The 18,319-nt window shown below is 49.4% G+C and overlaps 2 protein-coding genes across 5 annotated transcripts; both read right to left on the reverse strand.

Annotated features, from left to right (window-relative positions):
• Positions 1-2,703: 2,703 nt before the first annotated feature.
• zbtb37 (zinc finger and BTB domain containing 37) lies at positions 2,704-12,501 on the reverse strand. Of its 2 annotated transcripts, XM_056415404.1 has the most exons (4): positions 12,413-12,501; positions 10,735-11,647; positions 10,573-10,666; positions 2,704-3,885 (listed from the first exon to the last, which is right to left on the reverse strand). In XM_056415404.1, the coding sequence occupies exons 2-4, from the start codon at positions 11,637-11,639 to the stop codon at positions 3,403-3,405; spliced, it is 1,482 nt and encodes a 493-aa protein (XP_056271379.1). In that variant the 5' UTR covers positions 11,640-11,647; positions 12,413-12,501; the 3' UTR covers positions 2,704-3,402. The 2 variants fall into 2 exon arrangements, with proteins under 2 accessions (XP_056271379.1, XP_056271378.1); XM_056415403.1 differs by lacking the exon at positions 12,413-12,501 and having other exon boundaries at positions 10,735-12,103.
• A 1,955-nt stretch (positions 12,502-14,456) lies between these two features.
• On the reverse strand, positions 14,457-17,987 carry s1pr1 (sphingosine-1-phosphate receptor 1). 3 transcript variants are annotated; one of them, XM_056414706.1, is made up of 2 exons: positions 17,959-17,987; positions 14,457-16,337 (listed from the first exon to the last, which is right to left on the reverse strand). In XM_056414706.1, the coding sequence occupies exon 2, from the start codon at positions 15,872-15,874 to the stop codon at positions 14,798-14,800; it is 1,077 nt and encodes a 358-aa protein (XP_056270681.1). In that variant the 5' UTR covers positions 15,875-16,337; positions 17,959-17,987; the 3' UTR covers positions 14,457-14,797. The 3 variants fall into 3 exon arrangements, with proteins under 3 accessions (XP_056270681.1, XP_056270680.1, XP_056270679.1); XM_056414705.1 differs by having other exon boundaries at positions 14,457-16,347; positions 17,959-17,982; XM_056414704.1 differs by lacking the exon at positions 17,959-17,987 and adding an exon at positions 16,528-17,357.
• Positions 17,988-18,319: the final 332 nt, after the last annotated feature.

The raw sequence follows: 18,319 nt of genomic DNA on the forward strand, positions 1-18,319 counted from the left end.
AGACTAGACCTGCCTGAACCAGACTCGATTAGACCCGGCTGAACTGGACTGTAAACTATGAGGCGGTCTGGACCGGTTCAGGTCTCAGAAGGCCGTGACGACAGTGAAGCCGTTGGTTCTGGTGCTCGGTGTGTGAGCACCAGAACCAGGTCCCGGAGGAAGTCGTGGTCTTCAGAGACGTTGGGATGTTTCGGGACCTTCAGCGTGTTTCATGACTCAGCTTCTACTTTATGTTCACGAAGTAACCGGCTAACGCAAAGAGGTTCAAGAACTAATCTGATCGCCGCTGTGACATCACTGAGGGGTGTGGCTACAGGTGTCCTGCAGGGCGCTGTGACATCACTGAGGGGTGTGGCTACAGGGCGCTGTGACATCACTGAGGGGTGTGGCTACAGCTGTACTGCAGGGCGCTGTGACATCACTGAGGGGTGTGGCTACAGGGCGCTGTGACATCACTGAGGGGTGTGGCTACAGGTGTCCTGCAGGGCGCTGTGACATCACTGAGGGGTGTGGCTACAGGTGTCCTGCAGGGCGCTGTGACATCACTGAGGGGTGTGGCTACAGGGCGCTGTGACATCACTGAGGGGTGTGGCTACAGGTGTACTGCAGGGCGCTGTGACATCACTGAGGGGTGTGGCTACAGGTGTACTGCAGGGCGCTGTGACATCACTGAGGGGTGTGGCTACAGGAACTTCACTTTTAAATGTGCCGTTTAAAAAGATTTTTATCATGTGAATCAGATTTTATGAGGAGAAAACTTTTATATATTTAAAAAATATTTAAAATATACATTTTTATGTTCTAGATTTTGTAATATTTTAACAATTGTCTAATTTTCAGAATGAGTCGTCAACAAACTGAACGTCCCGAAACGACAGTCTAGCCGTCAGCCACTTCCTGCTGCTGTGTAGGTTGCCGTGGTAACTGATTGCGTATCCCATGTTGCCCAGCGTGGTTATTTACAGGTGAGGTTCTGAGGTTGAGCCGTTAGCATACCTGATACTTCCTGGTTTAGCCTCAAGGCAACATGAGGACGAGCCGCTGGCTTCACTTGCATAAAAAAGCGTCTCATAGAAAACAGCTGATCCGTGTGCTACCAGCTCATGAATATTCATGTCCTGCCAGCTCATTAGTATTCATACGCTTAAATATGTGGTTCTGTAGAAAGTTCTGCTTTTGATCCTCGTTCTCTGAGAAGTGCTGGAGTTGTTTTGGAGATCCAACGCGGTGGCAGGTGACCTTTGACCTCTGGAGGGTTCAGTTCTAGTCCAGCTCCATTGGTGGTCCGACGGTCGGGACTCGATCAATGAGCCGATCAGGACCGCATTCCTCTACTGCACATGTGCAACTGTAAAAATACCAAATCAATAGTTCAACAAGTGTTCAAGACAGGACTGATTGGTTTGAGCCAACGTCACGCACAGCTAGGCTCGTGTCTTTGTGCTAAGCTAAGCACAACCTGGACCTACAGACCCAGCTGACTAGCTCACCTGCGTTAGCGCTTTGAGAAACTAAACACAATGAAGAAAAACAGCTGCAGGATTATTGTTGGTTTGTATTATATTCTTGTAGCTAACGTCCTGTGTTGGCTTTAGCTCAGACGTTTTAGGAGGTTTACGTTCTGAACCACAGCTAGCATTTTAGCTAATGCGCTGTGTATAAAGAAAGATAAAGTTGATTTAACATTAATCTATACAAAGATAACAGTCAGCTAACTGTTAATAGCATGAATTAATTGTTCTAAACTAGCAGTTAGAGAGCTAGCTAGCACATGTTAGCTCTGTATGCTACACAGCTCTGTATGATAATTACAGTTGAAAACATGTTAGCTTGCTAGCTAATGCTAGCATAGAATAACGATGACGCAGCTGGCTTTCTTCTTTTAATTCTGCTGGATTGATTCTACAGTTTGTATCGTTAGTTTTAGTTTGTTCAGCTGCAGCAGATTTAATGCGTCACCAACAGAACCGGTCCTGAAGGTTCCGTCGTGAGTCTCAAACATTGTCAGAGCAAGAAACATAAAAAAACCTATAAAACACAAGTTTGTTTAAAAGTAGACGAAGCTCTGTGCGGATCAGAGCCCCCTGGTGGAGCCTTGTGGAACAGAGCGTCCCTGGTGGAGCAGGGCTCCCCCTGGTGGAGCAGCAGCTGTATTGCGTAGTGTGAGAGGTAACTGTGTTATCTGAGGCTTCCTGCTGTCAGTCGGGAATCTCAAGAAATTAATAAGTATGATCGGAGCTCTACTCCTCTAACCCTAACCTCCTATCCCTAACCCCTAACCTCTATCCCCTATCCTCCTAACCTCCATCCTCCATCCCTAACACCCTATCCCTAAACCTCCTATCCCTATCCCCTAACCTCCTATCCTCCTATCCCTAACCCCTATCCTCCTATCCCCTATCCCTATCCTCCTATCCCCTATCCTCTATCCCTAACCCCTATCCTCCTATCCCCTAACCCCCTATCCCTAAACCTCCTAACCCTATCCCCTAACCTCCTATCCCTAACCCCTATCCTCCTATCCCCTAACCCCCTATCCCTAAACCTCCTAACCCTATCCCCTAACCTCCTATCCCTAACCCCTATCCTCCTATCCCCTAACCCCCTATCCCTAAACCTCCTAACCCTATCCCCTAACCTCCTATCCCTAACCCCTAACCTCCTATCCTCCTATCCCTAACCCCCATCTCCTAACCCCCTAACCCCTCAGTCTACTTGCATGTAACAATATAATTTATTTTAGTTTATATTAAGTAACAGAAAGTGATTAAATGTCAAATATGTTGTTTCAAATTCTTCTGCAACTATTTTGCCCACATTAAGTAATTTGAGGTGATTTTGAAGTCAAAGTTAGGAAAGTAATTTTCAGCTTCTTAATTCTGATATCTACTGATCAATAAACTGAGCAGCAGAAGCAACAGAAGCTCCACGAGGAAGTGAAGAAGCTCTGATGGTCTACGGCGTTCAAAGAGCCCGCAGGATTATCATTATGATTATCATTATGATTATCATTATTATCACTGTTGCTGCTCCAGATTGTCTCGAGTCAGAACTGAAGACCTGTTGAACCGGCACCGAGCAGTTTGGCAAAGGTCCAGCAGACTGTTGTGGACCTGCGACGCGATATAAAAGTAGAAATCTGTAACATAAAGCAGACGAGGCCCCCGAGGCCCCGAGGCCCAGGAGGTTGGCGGTGCATGAGGTTGTGGGGGGTGGAGCTCCTTGGTTGGAGCTCCGTTCCTGAAGGTAGATGCGGTTTAAAACGGAGAAATCCTCTCAGTCCGGACTCGGCGGTCCTTCCTGGCGCTGGTCCACTTCAGCGGTTCAGCGTTGTCTTGGCTTCAGGTGCAAAAGGATCAGAGCGGCCCTGAACCCACCCACGGGACCCTCCCTTCCTCGGGGTCAGTCGGGCCCCGTGGTGGAGACCGAGGCCTGGGGGCCCCCGCCGCCCTCGGGCTCCTCCTGGCCGGGGGAGGCCTCGGCGCTCGGCCCTCCCCTGGAGGCGACGGTGGTCTCGGGGGAGGCGCTGGGGGCCTCCTGGGGGGCGCAGCCCGGGTGGTTCTTGCGGAAGTGCTGGTTGAGGATGGCCTGGAAGGGGAAGCTCTTGCCGCACACGTGGCAGTGGAAGGGCTTGTTGCCCGTGTGCTTGCGGATGTGGTACTCCAGCTGGTCCTTGCGGGTGTACTTCTTGCCACAGAGCCGGCAGACGAAGGGCGTGATGCCCATGTGGAGCCGCATGTGGCGGTCCAGGCTGCCCTTCTGGTTGAAGGACTTGCAGCAGTAGATGCAGGTGAGCCGCGGGTTGTAGCGGTACCAGCGGTCCCCGACCTGCTCCCTCAGGTAGTCCTCGTAGCCCCCCATATCAAACGCTGCATGCTCCTCCCCCTGACGGCAGAACCACAAGTTAATGAAGACCAGAACCTGAATCACACTCGAGTCCAAATCAACACAGAGAGGGTTTAGCTTCGGGGAGTCCCATAGGGGCCATTGGAGGGGTGGCCCTGTTAGGGTACTGACCAGGTTCTTAAGGAGGTTCTAGTGGTTAATGACCAGGTTCTCTCGGAGGTTCTAGCGGTTAATGACCAGGTTCTTAAGAAGGTTCTAGTGGCTAATGACCAGGTTCTTTAGGAGGTTCTAGTGGTTAATGACCAGGTTCTTTAGGAGGTTCTAGTGGCTAATGACCAGGTTCTTTAGGAGGTTCTAGTGGCTAATGACCAGGTTCTTTAGGAGGTTCTAGTGGCAAATGACCAGGTTCTTTAGGAGGTTCTTGTGGCTAAGGACCAGATTCTTTAGGAGGTTCTCGTGGTTAATGACCAGATTCTCTAGGAGGTTCTAGTGGTTAATGACCAGGTTCTCTAGGAGGTTCTAGTGGCTAAGGACCAGATTCTTTAAGAGGTTCCAGTGGCTAATGACCAGGTTCTTTAGGAGGTTCTAGTGGTTAATGACCAGATTCTCTAGGAGGTTCTAGTGGTTAATGACCAGGTTCTCTAGGAGGTTCTAGTGGCTAAGGACCAGGTTCTTTAGGAGGTTCGAGTGGCTAATGACCAGGTTCTTAAGGAGGTTCTTGTGGCTAAGGACCAGATTCTTTAGGAGGTTCTAGTGGTTAATGACCAGGTTCTTTCGGAGGTTCTAGTGGCTAATGACCAGATTCTCTAGGAGGTTCTAGTGGTTAATGACCAGGTTCTTTAGGAGGTTCGAGTGGCTAATGACCAGGTTCTTTAGGAGGTTCTAGTGGTTAATGACCAGGTTCTTTAGGAGGTTCTAGTGGCTAATGACCAGGTTCTTTAGGAGGTTCTAGTGGCTAATGACCAGGTTCTCTCGGAGGTTCTAGTGGCTAATGACCAGGTTCTCTAGGAGGTTCTAGTGGTTAATGACCAGGTTCTTTAGGAGGTTCCAGTGACTAATGACCAGATTCTTTAAGAGGTTCCAGTGGCTAATGACCAGGTTCTTTAGGAGGTTCTAGTGGCTAATGACCAGGTTCTTTAGGAGGTTCTAGTGGTTAATGACCAGATTCTCTAGGAGGTTATAGTGGTTAATGACCAGATTCTCTAGGAGGTTCTAGTGGTTAATAACCAGGTTCTTTAGGAGGTTCTAGTGGTTAATGAACAGGTTCTTTAGGAGGTTCTAGTGGCTAATGACCAGGTTCTTAAGAAGGTTCTAGTGGCTAAGGACCAGGTTCTTAAGGAGGTTCTAGTGGCTAAGGACCAGATTCTTTAGGAAGTTCTAGTAGCTAAGGACCAGGTTCTTTAGGAGGTTCTAGTGGCTAATGACCAGGTTCTTTAGGAGGTTCGAGTGGTTAATGACCAGGTTCTTTAGGAGGTTCTAGTGACTAATGACCAGGTTCTTTAGGAGGTTCTAGTGGTTAATGACCAGGTTCTTTAGGAGGTTCGAGTGGCTAATGACCAGGTTCTTTAGGAGGTTCGAGTGGTTAATGACCAGGTTCTTTAGGAGGTTCTAGTGACTAATGACCAGGTTCTTTAGGAGGTTCTAGTGGTTAATGACCAGGTTCTTTAGGAGGTTCGAGTGGCTAATGACCAGGTTCTTTAGGAGGTTCTAGTGGTTAATGACCAGATTCTCTAGGAGGTTCTAGTGGTTAATGACCAGGTTCTTTAAGAGGTTCTAGTGGCTAATGACCAGGTTCTCTAGGAGGTTCTAGTGGCGAATGACCAGGTTCTTGAGGAGGTTCTAGTGGCTAATGACCAGGTTCTCTAGGAGGTTCTAGTGGCTAATGACCAGGTTCTTTAGGAGGTTCTAGTGGCTAAGGACCAGGTTCTTTAGGAGGTTCTAGTGGCTAAGGACCAGATTCTTTAGGAGGTTCTAGTGGTTAATGACCAGGTTCTTTAGGAGGTTCTAGTGGTTAATGACCAGGTTCTTTAGGAGGTTCTAGTGGCTAATGACCAGGTTCTTTAGGAGGTTCTAGTGGCTAATGACCAGGTTCTCTCGGAGGTTCTAGTGGCTAATGACCAGGTTCTCTAGGAGGTTCTAGTGGTTAATGACCAGGTTCTTTAGGAGGTTCCAGTGGCTAATGACCAGATTCTTTAAGAGGTTCTAGTGGCTAATGACCAGGTTCTTTAGGAGGTTCTAGTGGCTAATGACCAGGTTCTTTAGGAGGTTCTAGTGGTTAATGACCAGATTCTCTAGTAGGTTATAGTGGTTAATGACCAGATTCTCTAGGAGGTTCTAGTGGTTAATAACCAGGTTCTTTAGGAGGTTCTAGTGGTTAATGAACAGGTTCTTTAGGAGGTTCTAGTGGCTAATGACCAGGTTCTTAAGAAGGTTCTAGTGGCTAAGGACCAGGTTCTTAAGGAGGTTCTAGTGGCTAAGGACCAGATTCTTTAGGAAGTTCTAGTAGCTAAGGACCAGGTTCTTTAGGAGGTTCTAGTGGCTAATGACCAGGTTCTTTAGGAGGTTCGAGTGGTTAATGACCAGGTTCTTTAGGAGGTTCTAGTGGTTAATGACCAGATTCTCTAGGAGGTTCTAGTGGTTAATGACCAGGTTCTTTAAGAGGTTCTAGTGGCTAATGACCAGGTTCTCTAGGAGGTTCTAGTGGCGAATGACCAGGTTCTTTAGGAGGTTCTAGTGGCTAATGACCAGGTTCTCTAGGAGGTTCTAGTGGCTAATGACCAGGTTCTTTAGGAGGTTCTAGTGGCTAAGGACCAGATTCTTTAGGAGGTTCTAGTGGTTAATGACCAGGTTCTTTAGGAGGTTCTAGTGGTTAATGACCAGGTTCTTAAGAAGGTTCTAGTGGCTAAGGACCAGATTCTTTAGGAGGTTCTAGTGGTTAATGACCAGGTTCTCTCGGAGGTTCTAGTGGCTAATGACCAGGTTCTCTCGGAGGTTCTAGTGGCTAATGACCAGGTTCTCTAGGAGGTTCTAGTGGTTAATGACCAGGTTCTTTAGGAGGTTCCAGTGGCTAATGACCAGATTCTTTATGAGGTTCTAGTGGCTAATGACCAGGTTCTCTAGGAGGTTCTAGTGGTTAATGACCAGATTCTCTAGGAGGTTCTAGTGGTTAATGACCAGATTCTCTAGGAGGTTCTAGTGGTTAATGACCAGGTTCTTTAGGAGGTTCTAGTGGTTAATGACCAGGTTCTTTAGGAGGTTCTAGTGACTAATGACCAGGTTCTTTAGGAGGTTCTAGTAGCGAATGACCAGGTTCTTTAGGAGGTTCTTGTGGCTAAGGACCAGATTCTTTAGGAGGTTCTAGTGGTTAATGACCAGATTCTCTAGGAGGTTCTAGTGGTTAATGACCAGATTCTCTAGGACAGGGGTGCTCAATACGTCGATCGCGATCGACCGGTCGATCGCGGCGACCTGCCAGTCGATCGCGGCGTAGTATTGGTAGATCGCATGACATAAAAAGAATTTGGCCCGCCCCCCTGTCACTTTCTCTATAGCGCCACATTACAGCAGCAGCACGGCATTTCTGTTTCTACGTGTCGCGTTAACAGTCCTCTGCCCGCCGTCTCGTGCGCCGCGGAGCTCCCGACACTGGTTTGCGCGCATCGGGACGGACGGAGCAAAGAAAAAGTCACTAGCACCCCCCCCCCCGTCAACAACTCATCTCCGGTCGCGCGCGCGGTAGGTGAGCACACTTACTAGCACCCCCCGTCAACAACTCTTCTCAGGTCGCGCGCGGCAGGTGAGCACACTTACTAGCACCCCGTCAACAACTCTTCTCAGCTCGCGCTCGGCAGGTGAGCACACTTACTAGCACCCTCCCCGTCGGTCGATCGCCTTGACTTGGTCACATAATAAGTAGCTCGCATGCTGAAAAAGTGTGAGCACCCCTGCTCTAGGAGGTTCGAGTGGTTAATGACCAGGTTCTTAAGAAGGTTCTACTGGCTAAGGACCAGGTTCTTAAGGAGGTTCTAGTGGCTAATGACCAGGTTCTTAAGAAGGTTCTAGTGGCTAAGGACCAGATTCTTTAGGAGGTTCTAGTAGCTAAGGACCAGGTTCTTTAGGAGGTTCTAGTGGCTAATGACCAGGTTCTTTAGGAGGTTCGAGTGGTTAATGACCAGGTTCTTTAGGAGGTTCTAGTGGCTAATGACCAGGTTCTTTAGGAGGTTCTAGTGGTTAATGACCAGGTTCTTTAGGAGGTTCTAGTGGCTAATGACCAGGTTCTTTAGGAGGTTCTAGTGGTTAATGACCAGGTTCTTTCGGAGGTTCTAGTGGCTAAGGACCAGATTCTTTAGGAGGTTCTAGTGGCTAATGACCAGGTTCTTTAGGAGGTTCTAGTGGTTAATGACCAGATTCTCTAGGAGGTTCTAGTGGTTAATGACCAGGTTCTTTAGGAGGTTCTAGTGGTTAATGACCAGGTTCTTTAGGAGGTTCGAGTGGCTAATGACCAGGTTCTTTAGGAGGTTATAGTGGTTAATGACCAGGTTCTCTAGGAGGTTCTAGTGGCTAATGACCAGGTTCTTTAGGAGGTTCTAGTGGCTAATGACCAGGTTCTCTTGGAGGTTCTAGTGGCTAATGACCAGGTTCTCTCGGAGGTTCTAGTGGCTAATGACCAGGTTCTTTAGGAGGTTCCAGTGGCTAATGACAAGATTCTTTAGGAGGTTCTAGTGGTTAATGAACAGGTTCTCTAGGAGGTTCTAGTGGTTAATGACCAGTTTCTTTAGGAGGTTCCAGTGGCTAATGACCAGATTCTTTAGGAGGTTCTAGTGGCTAATGACCAGGTTCTTTAGGAGGTTCTAGTGGTTAATAACCAGGTTCTTTAGGAGGTTCTAGTGGTTAATGAACAGGTTCTTTAGGAGGTTCTAGTGGTTAATGAACAGGTTCTTTAGGAGGTTCTAGTGGCTAATGACCAGGTTCTTTAGGAGGTTCTAGTGGTTAATGACCAGGTTCTTAAGGAGGTTCTAGTGGTTAATAACCAGGTTCTTTAGGAGGTTCTAGTGGTTAATGAACAGGTTCTTTAGGAGGTTCTAGTGGCTAATGACCAGGTTCTTTAGGAGGTTCTAGTGGTTAATGACCAGGTTCTTTAGGAGGTTCTAGTGGCTAATGACCCGGTTCTTTAGGAGGTTCTAGTGGTTAATGACCAGATTCTCTAGGAGGTTCTAGTGGTTAATGACCAGGTTCTTTAGGAGGTTCTAGTGGTTAATGACCAGGTTCTTTAGGAGGTTCGAGTGGCTAATGACCAGGTTCTTTAGGAGGTTCTAGTGGCTAATGACCCGGTTCTTTAGGAGGTTCTAGTGGTTAATGACCAGATTCTCTAGGAGGTTCTAGTGGTTAATGACCAGGTTCTTTAGGAGGTTCTAGTGGCTAATGACCAGGTTCTTTAGGAGGTTCTAGTGGTTAATGACCAGGTTCTCTAGGAGGTTCTAGTGGCTAATGACCAGGTTCTTTAGGAGGTTCTAGTGGTTAATGACCAGGTTCTCTAGGAGGTTCTAGTGGCTAATGACCAGGTTCTTTAGGAGGTTCTAGTGGTTAATGACCAGGTTCTTTAGGAGGTTCTAGTGGCTAATGACCAGGTTCTCTAGGAGGTTCTAGTGGCTAATGACCAGGTTCTCTAGGAGGTTCTAGTGGTTAATGACCAGGTTCTTTAGGAGGTTCTAGTGGTTAATGACCAGGTTCTTTAGGAGGTTCTAGTGGTTAATGACCAGGTTCTTTAGGAGGTTCTAGTGGCTAATGACCAGGTTCTTTAGGAGATTCTAGTGGTTAATGACCAGGTTCTCTAGGAGGTTCTAGTGGTTAATGACCAGGTTCTTTAGGAGGTTCTAGTGGCTAATGACCAGGTTCTTTAGGAGGTTCTAGTGGCTAATGGCCAGGGTTTTAGGAGGTTCTAGTGGCTGATGACCAGGTTCTTTAGGAGGTTCTAGTGGTTAATGACCAGGTTCTCTAGGAGGTTCTAGTGGCTAATGACCAGGTTCTCTAGGAGGTGCTGGTGGCTGTTACGGAGGTTCTTAGAGTGCTCGGGTTCCTTTAGGAGTTGCTGGGGGTCATGTGAGGTGTAGCTGGTTAATCAGAAGGTTCTAGGAGTCTTGTTGTTTAATACCTCTGAGGAGGTTCAGAGGGTTCTAGTAGGATGTCGTGGTGATGAGGTCCAGTGACCTGAGGGGCTCCATCAGGCACATGAGGGCTCGACACACGGCACGCTGTAAAGGTGTTGCTGGGGGTCAGGTGTCAAACTGCTGAGGTCCTCAGAGTCTCTGCCGGGTTCTTTATCAGTCAGGGAGCTTTGGTTGAGTCGCCGAGTTCTGGAGACCAGCGTCTTTCTACCAGGAAGGGGAGCTCAAGACTCTGAAGCTTCTAGAGCTCAAGACTCTGAAGCTTCTAGAGCTCAAGACTCTGAAGCTTCTAGAGCTCAAGACGCTGAAGCTTCTAGAGCTCAAGACGCTGAAGCTTCTAGAGCTCAAGACTCTCAACTCTTTCTAGAAGTCCTTCTCTGGTTACTGAAGATAACAGGAACTACTTTCTGCAGAACGACGCCCACCAACCGAATCACCACGTAGTGCGGGGCGCTCGTCTAGAGGTTAATGAGTCATGGTATGAGTTCTATGAGTCAGGAGTCGTACTACGATATGGTGGCAGTAGTAACTAATCGTATGACTACTCGTGGTGTTTCAGTACCTGGGAGCCGGGCTGCCGCAGCTCGTCTGCTCGGCTTGGAGACTCGCTCTTTGCCCTCTGACGCTCCGACAAGACCACCGCCGAGGGACTGAACCTGATGGAGAACCCAAGAGGTGGTCACATGGTCACGTGGTCAGACAGGAAGTCCTCGCTGTGACTCACCTGTCCGTCTCGCTGGAGGACGGCTGGGTGCTGCGGTTCCCCGGCGCCGCCACCAGCGTGCTGCGCCCCGAGGTGTCGATCATCACGGTGGCGCCGTCCTCCGCCGGCCCCCCCTCCTCCTGGTGCTCCCCCGCTCCGATCCAGTCCTCCATCCTCTCCGTCTTGATCCTCACGCGGCCCGTGGCCACGCCCTCCTCGGCGCTGCCGGTCCGCTCCAGCTCGCTGTTGGTCTCCACGTACCACTGACCTGCCCGGTTGATGCGAAGGATCGGTTCTTTTCCCGCTCTGCCGGGGGCCCCGGTCCCCTCGAGTCCACCGTGCTCCGCGGGGGGCGGCGGACCGAGGGTCTCCTCGGCGGGGCTGACGGCCTCGCACGCCTCGGCGCCCCCCCTGGCGGCGAGCGGCCGCGGGCCGGCGTGGTGGCCGCCCGCTCGCACCGTGGCCTCCAGGGTTCTGCTGTTCCCGGAGCCCCGGACCGCCTCCCCCCCCCGGGGGTCCTCGTCCGGGTCCGCCAGGCCGATCTTCAGGTGGATGCCCTCCAGGATCTGGGTGCAGCGGTCGATGATGTGCTGCATCTGCAGGAAGCTGGCGGCCGTCAGGTAGCTGATGATGTCGGCGAGCTGCAGCCGCAGCCGGCCCGTGTAGCAGAAGCTCAGCAGCTGCTCGAACACGGACGGGTTCCGGATCACCGTCAGCGACACGGTGCTCATCTGGCCCAGAGACATGTGGTCCCGGAAGTACGGAGAGCTGGCGGCGAGGACCACCTTGTGCGCCCGGAAGCTCTGACCCTGCACGTTGACCACGATGTCACAGAGCCGGCCCTGGACCCGCAGCTGGTTCAGGTGCACCAGGACCGAGTTACTGAAGTCAGGGATGTCCAGCTGGATGCTGCCGGAGCGCTCCATGCTGCAGCCTGCAGGGGCACACCGGGACCGGGACCGGGACCGGGACACACAGTTCAGAGTTGGGTTTCCAGGCGAAACAATCATTTAGTTTCAATATGTTTGGCTGTCCTCCAATCAGAGACCATTCATCAGTGACTTGGTCCTGGACCTACCCTGGTCCAGGACCAGGTTTCACACAGCACTGGTCCAGAACATGGATCTGATCACTTGTATTGATAAGGCGAGTCAGGAGAGACCGGCAAACGGGACCGTGGTGGTCCAGGATCAGGGCGGCTGCTGGACTATGCAGCACAAGGAGTAACACAAATACTCTGAATATATATGACATCACAGTATGAACATGTTCGTCTCAGAAAGTACTCTGATGGTAGAAGTACACAAAGCAGAGAGGGAGTACTTGTAAAAGTACTCGGAGAGAAGTTTGTCAAAGTTTGTAGTGATCCAGACTTTGAGTGTTCCTGAATGTTCTGAAGAGTTTATTAAAGTTCTGCTTCTGGTCTCAACACCTGGTCTGGGGCCTCCTCAGAACTGGATCAGGGCCCGAGTTAGACCTGAACCGAGTCTGCGGTGCCACTGGAGGAGCTCACAGTCAACACCTGGTTCCTTCAGGTCCACATGGAGGCACGGCTCAGGTACCACAGAACCTGCTTTCAGGGTCCACCTGTTCCAGCCTGACTGCAGGACCCAGAGCATCAGACCAGGTCCAGGTCAGGACCAGACACGCCGGTCTCAGGGGTCCAGGTGAGCCTCCAGGTGTGCAGCCTGACTCTCACCTGAGGGGGGGTCGGGTCCGGTTTCAGGGCGCGGTGCTGCTGAAGCGTCAGTCCAGCAGCCGGCTCAGCATCGTCAGCAGGGCGGGAGACAATGGCCCGGCTCGGCTCGGCTTAGCCCGGCTCGGCCCGGCGGGCTGCAGCTCCTCCAGGCTGCTCGGCTCGGGCTCAGGGCCGGGGAGCAGCAGCTGGGCTCCGGGCCGCCAGCAGCCGCGCCGCCGCCATTCCGCTGGATGTCAGGCTCGGTTCAGACCCGGTTCAGGCCCGGTTCACGCTCGCTTCAGGCTCGGTTCCGTGTCGGCGCGCCGCTGCTGCTCATCTTCCTTTTCACGGCAGAAGGGCCGAGGCTGCAGGAAGGAAGGAGGGAAGGAAGAACACGCGCGGGGCATGCTGGGAAGCGTCGTTCGCGGCCGGCAGGAGAGCCGCTTTAAGCGTGGTTTTAAAGACTCCACCTCCCAGCATGCATCTGTGAAGCGAGGGGTCATCATGGCACTTGGAGTTTGGCAAAACTCACTCACACACACACGCACCAAGTGTGTACCACGTGTATTTTATATCGCGTGAACACAACATTTATAAATAAGATGGATTATTATTTATTTAGTATTTTTTTAATGTGTTAGTTGTAATTCTGTTGGTTGTGAAGTCCAGATCCTCCGGACCCCCCTGAAGTCCAGGTCTCTTCTGGTTGTGTTTGTTGTTGTTGACATGATGATGATGATGATGATGATGATGATGATGATGCATGTTGACCTGATGTTTCATCAGCAGCACCTGAACTTGAATCTGCTCCATGAGGACAGAACCGGAACTACAGGATCACTGTGACCACAAGGGGGCAACGTGGACTCACACAGACCTGAAGAACTGATCCTCCAAATCCAGTCTGATGGACTTTTAATGTTAAATACATGTCATCATTCACTCATTCACATGTCATCATTCACTCATTCACATGTCATCATTCACTCATTCACATGTCATCATTCACATGTGATCACATGTCATCACATGTCATCATTCACTCATTCACATGTCATCACATGTCATCATTCACTCATTCACATGTCATCATTCACATGTCATCATTCACATGTCATCATTCACTCATTCACATGTCATCATTCACATGTCATCATTCACTCATTCACATGTCATCATTCACATGTCATCATTCACATGTCATCATTCACATGTCATCATTCACTCATTCACATGTCATCATTCACATGTGATCACATGTCATCACATGTCATCATTCACTCATTCACATGTCATCATTCACATGTCATCATTCACATGTGATCATTCACATGTGATCACATGTGATCACATGTCATCACATGTCATCACATGTCCCCTCCGCACTTCTTCTCTCCTGTTGAGGTGTTTCATGTTGTGTCTTGTGAACGTATGAAAGCAGCGTTTCTATTGGTCTTTATTAGATTCTTAAAGGTCAACAAGTGATGAATGAGTTACTGATGGAGGACTGGTTACCATGGCAACAGGATCCTACGGAAACTACGAAGACCACGAGACCCGGAGCTCCTGAGAAGCTGATCGGAGAGCTCCGCATCCAAATTATGACAACATTTAAACATTCAAACATTTAAACATTCAAACATTTTAACATTTTAACATTTTAACTCTTTCCTCAACGGTCAAAGTTCTCAAAGTTTGTGTTTCACTATTTTGTCGTTTGAGCTTCAACTAAACATTTAATAAACAAAACGATGTTTTCTTCCTGCTTTCAAATATGAATTAATTTGACAACTACAACAACAACAACAACAACAACAACAACAACAACACAGACAGGAAGTAGAAAAACTGTTTCTAACGTTTACAGTTAACTTTTTACAAAAAATCTCCCAAAAACACATAAATTCAAGTTCAGGTTCTCCTCCTCCTCCTCCTCTTGCTGCTCCTCCTCCTCCTCTCCTCCTCTTGCTCCTCCTCCTCCTCTTGCTCCTCCTGCTCTTCCTCCTCGCCTCCTCCTCCTCCTCTTGCTGCTCCTCCTCCTCTTGCTCCTCCTCCTCCTCCCCCTCCCTACAGATAATCTCCCCCCTCCTCCTCCTCCTCTTCCTCCTCTTCCTCACCTATATTTACATTGACGGAGCATAATATGAATCTTGAAAACAACTTATTATTATAATTAATGCAGGTTTAATATGAAATATGTATCACTGAAGTCTGAACCGGGAGGACAGAGGTCACGTGACCGGGAGGCACCTGAACGCGTGTTGAACGATGAATTTAAATACTAAAGGTTCTACTGGTTCTTAGAGGGCCAGTCTGGTTCTGGTTCTACGGGGCTCTTCACATGAACCGGGACCACCTGGACCCCCAGCAGCGGTGTGAGTTCTCCGCTGAGGGTTCAGGTCGTCTTTAGGAGGACGAGGTGACGCGCCCCGAGGTCGTGACCTTGGGCGAATACTCCGCCTCCTCCTTGTTGGGGTGGGAGGAGTTATCCGAGCGGCTGCGGCTGAACTCCGCCCCCCCGGCGGGCCCGCCCCCCTCAGGCCGCAGGCAGGCGGTGCAGCACAGCAGCGTCTTCAGGAAGGCGCGGCGCATCTCGTTGCTGGTCAGCGTGTAGATGAGCGGGTTCATGGCGGAGTTCAGGACGGCGAGCGCCAGGAACCACTCGGCCCGGTAGAGGATGGAGCAGCGCAGCGTCTCGCAGGCGGCGTCCAGCAGCAGGAGCACGAAGAGCGGCGCCCAGCAGGCGATGAAGCAGCTCAGCACGATGATGACGGTCTTCAGCAGCGCCATCGACTTCTCCGAGCTCCCGCCGGCCTTGCGGAGGCTGAGCCGGCGGCTGCGCCCGCGCACCAGGGCGTAGATGCGGGCGTAGAGCCCCACGATGGCCAGCAGCATGGCGCTGAACACCGAGGTGCAGAACAGGATGTAGGTCTTGTGGTAGAGCGGCAGCACGGTGGAGCAGCGCCTCACGCTCAGGATGCAGTTCCAGCCCATCAGCGGCAGCCCGCCCAGCGCCGCCGCCACCATCCACACGGCGCTGATGAGCAGGAACACGCGCCACGTGTTGCCGTGGTTACGCAGCTTCATCTGCAGCATGGTGAGGTGGCGCTCGATGGCGATGGCCAGCAGGCTGAACACGGACGCCGCCAGCGCCACGAACATGCTGCCCTCCCGGAGGAACCACTGCGTGGGCGTCAGCCGGTAGGTGTTGGCGCCCGACAGCAGGATGTTGGCGGTGTACACCACGCCGGCCAGCAGGTCCGACAGCGCCAGGTTCCCGATGAAGTAGAACATGGGCTTGTGGAACTTCTTGGTCCTCCAGATGGTCGCGAGGACCAGGATGTTCTCCAGGATGATGAAGCAGCACACGATGATGAAGACCACCGAGTCCGCCTTCAGGCCAGAGTCCTGCTGCGTCTTGCGGAACTTCCCCGTGTAGTTGTAGTGTTTGGCGATCAGATCGGAGTCGCCGGGCTCAGCCATGACCTGCAGGGGCGGCAGGAGTCCAGCAGGGGGAGCAGGAGTCCTGTAGGGGTCCTGTAGGGGTCCTGTAGGGGTGCTGTAGGGGTCCTGTAGGGGTGCTGTAGGGGTGCTGTAGGGGTCCTGTAGGGGTGCTGTAGGGGCCCTGTAGGGGTGCTGTAGGGGTCCTGTAGGGGTCCTGTAGGGGTGCTGTAGGGGTCCTGTAGGGGTGCTGTAGGGGTCCTGTAGGGGTCCTGTAGGGGTCCTGTAGGGGTGCTGTAGGGGTGCTGTAGGGGTCCTGTAGGGGTGCTGTAGGGGTCCTGTAGGGGTCCTGTAGGGGTTCTGTAGGGATCCTGTAGGGGTGCTGTAGGGGTGCTGTAGGGGTTCTGTAGGGATCCTGTAGGGGTCCTGTAGGGGTCCTGTAGGGGTTCTGTAGGGGTGCTGTAGGGGTCCTGTATGTCAGGGAGAGGCCCTGAGGGACCTGGTCCTGCAGAGACCTTCACACTGTGAGACACTTATAAAGACTTAGTTTATGAATATAAATATATATATATATTAATATATATTTATATATTAATATATATATTTCTAAATATATATGTATATATTTATATATATATTAGTGCTGTGAAAAATAACGCGTTATGATTAAATCACAGGATTAATTAGTTAATTACCGCATTTAACGCATGCGCAGAATGAGCTTCAGTCCGTCTGCTGGTCGTCTCTCCAGCAGCGTGTCATTCTGTCTCTAGTGTCGCGTTAACACTTCCATCTTCGTCTCGCGCACCGCAGAGCTCCATGCCGGCGTGTGCGCGCACATCGGGATGCCGGCGCGCACACTGGTGAGCAAGTTCTGTGCACCCCTGTGTATAAATGTACACTACCGTTCAAAAGTTTGGGATCACCCAGACAATTTTGTGTCTTCCATGAAAAATCACACTTTTATTTATCAAATGAATATAAAATATAGTCAAGACATTGACAAGGTTAGAAATAATGATTAATATTTGAAGTATTAATTTAGTTCTACAAACTTCAAGCTCAAAGGAAGGCCAGTTGTATCGCTTATATCACCAGCATAACTGTTTTCAGCTGTGCTAACATAATTGCACGGGTTTTCTAATCAGACATTAGTCTTCTAAGGCGATAACACAATGTACCATCAGAACACTGGAGTGATGATGAAATGGGCCTCTATACACCTCTGGAGATATTTCATTAGAAACCAGACGTTTCACCTAGAAGAGTCATTTACCACATTAACAATGTAGAGAGGGTATTTATGATTCATGTTATCTTTATTGAAAAAACAGTGCTTTTCTTTGAAAAATAAAGTCATTTCTAAGTGATCCCAAACTTTTGAACGGTAGTGTATATATCCGTCTTTTGTCATGAATCTTTATGTTCTCACAAAAATATACCGAGAATATCGGTAATATGTGATTAATCATGATTAATCCACAGAAACCTGTGATTAACCTGATTAAAATATTTAATCGTTTCACAGCCCTAATATATATATATATTAATATATACCTATATTTATATATATTTATATATAAATATGAATCATGTCTGAAGTCACTTTAAAAGTTAATAAAGGTTTAAAATAAACATTCAAACTGTTTAATCACCTCAATAAATATAATAATCATGTTTACAGCAAACTGACCTCTCACACACACAGACACTACAGACACACAGACACACTACAGACACAGACACACGCACACACACGCAGACACACTACAGACACACACACACAGACACTACAGACACACACGCACACTGATTTCCATGACACATTCTGTTTTTTGTTTTTTTAGATAATCAGAACTTGGATCTCATTTTAAACATAAAAATAAAGTTATTGATTATTCATCAAGAAAGAGTTCCGTGTGAACTGATTACTATTGATTCTTGATTAGTTCTCCGTTTAAACTGATTTCGAAATTATTACAACTTTAATTACATTTAATTCATAAAAACATAAACATTAAAAAAACATTCACATGAATATAAAAAAAAGTTCCTCAAATAGCTTTAACGAAGATGAAAGATGTTTATAAAGATGTTTATAAAGATGTTTATAAAGATGTTCTTACCTTCAGAACCGGAGAGGATCCGACCGACCGACAGCGAGTCTCAGTGTAGGGGGGGGGGGGCGAGGGCGGTCCGACAGCGAGCTTCAGTGTAGGGGGCGGTCCGACAGCGAGCTTCAGTGTAGGGGGGGGGGGGGGGCGGTCCGACAGCGAGTCTCAGTGTAGGGTCTCATTTATTTTTAAGTGAAGATCATATAAAAACAATAGATGAACACAAATAATAACAAACATGAAGTTTGAACGAGATAAAATAATATAAACATAATAATAACATTATTATAATAATGTGAGGTCAGCAGGGGGCGGAGTCAGAAGGCTGGTGACCTCACACACAGCTGGAGGTCCAACAGGAAGCTGATGGTCG

This window comes from Pseudoliparis swirei, chromosome 5 (assembly GCF_029220125.1).
Source record: "Pseudoliparis swirei isolate HS2019 ecotype Mariana Trench chromosome 5, NWPU_hadal_v1, whole genome shotgun sequence".
In the NCBI taxonomy this organism is placed as follows: domain Eukaryota; kingdom Metazoa; phylum Chordata; class Actinopteri; order Perciformes; family Liparidae; genus Pseudoliparis; species Pseudoliparis swirei.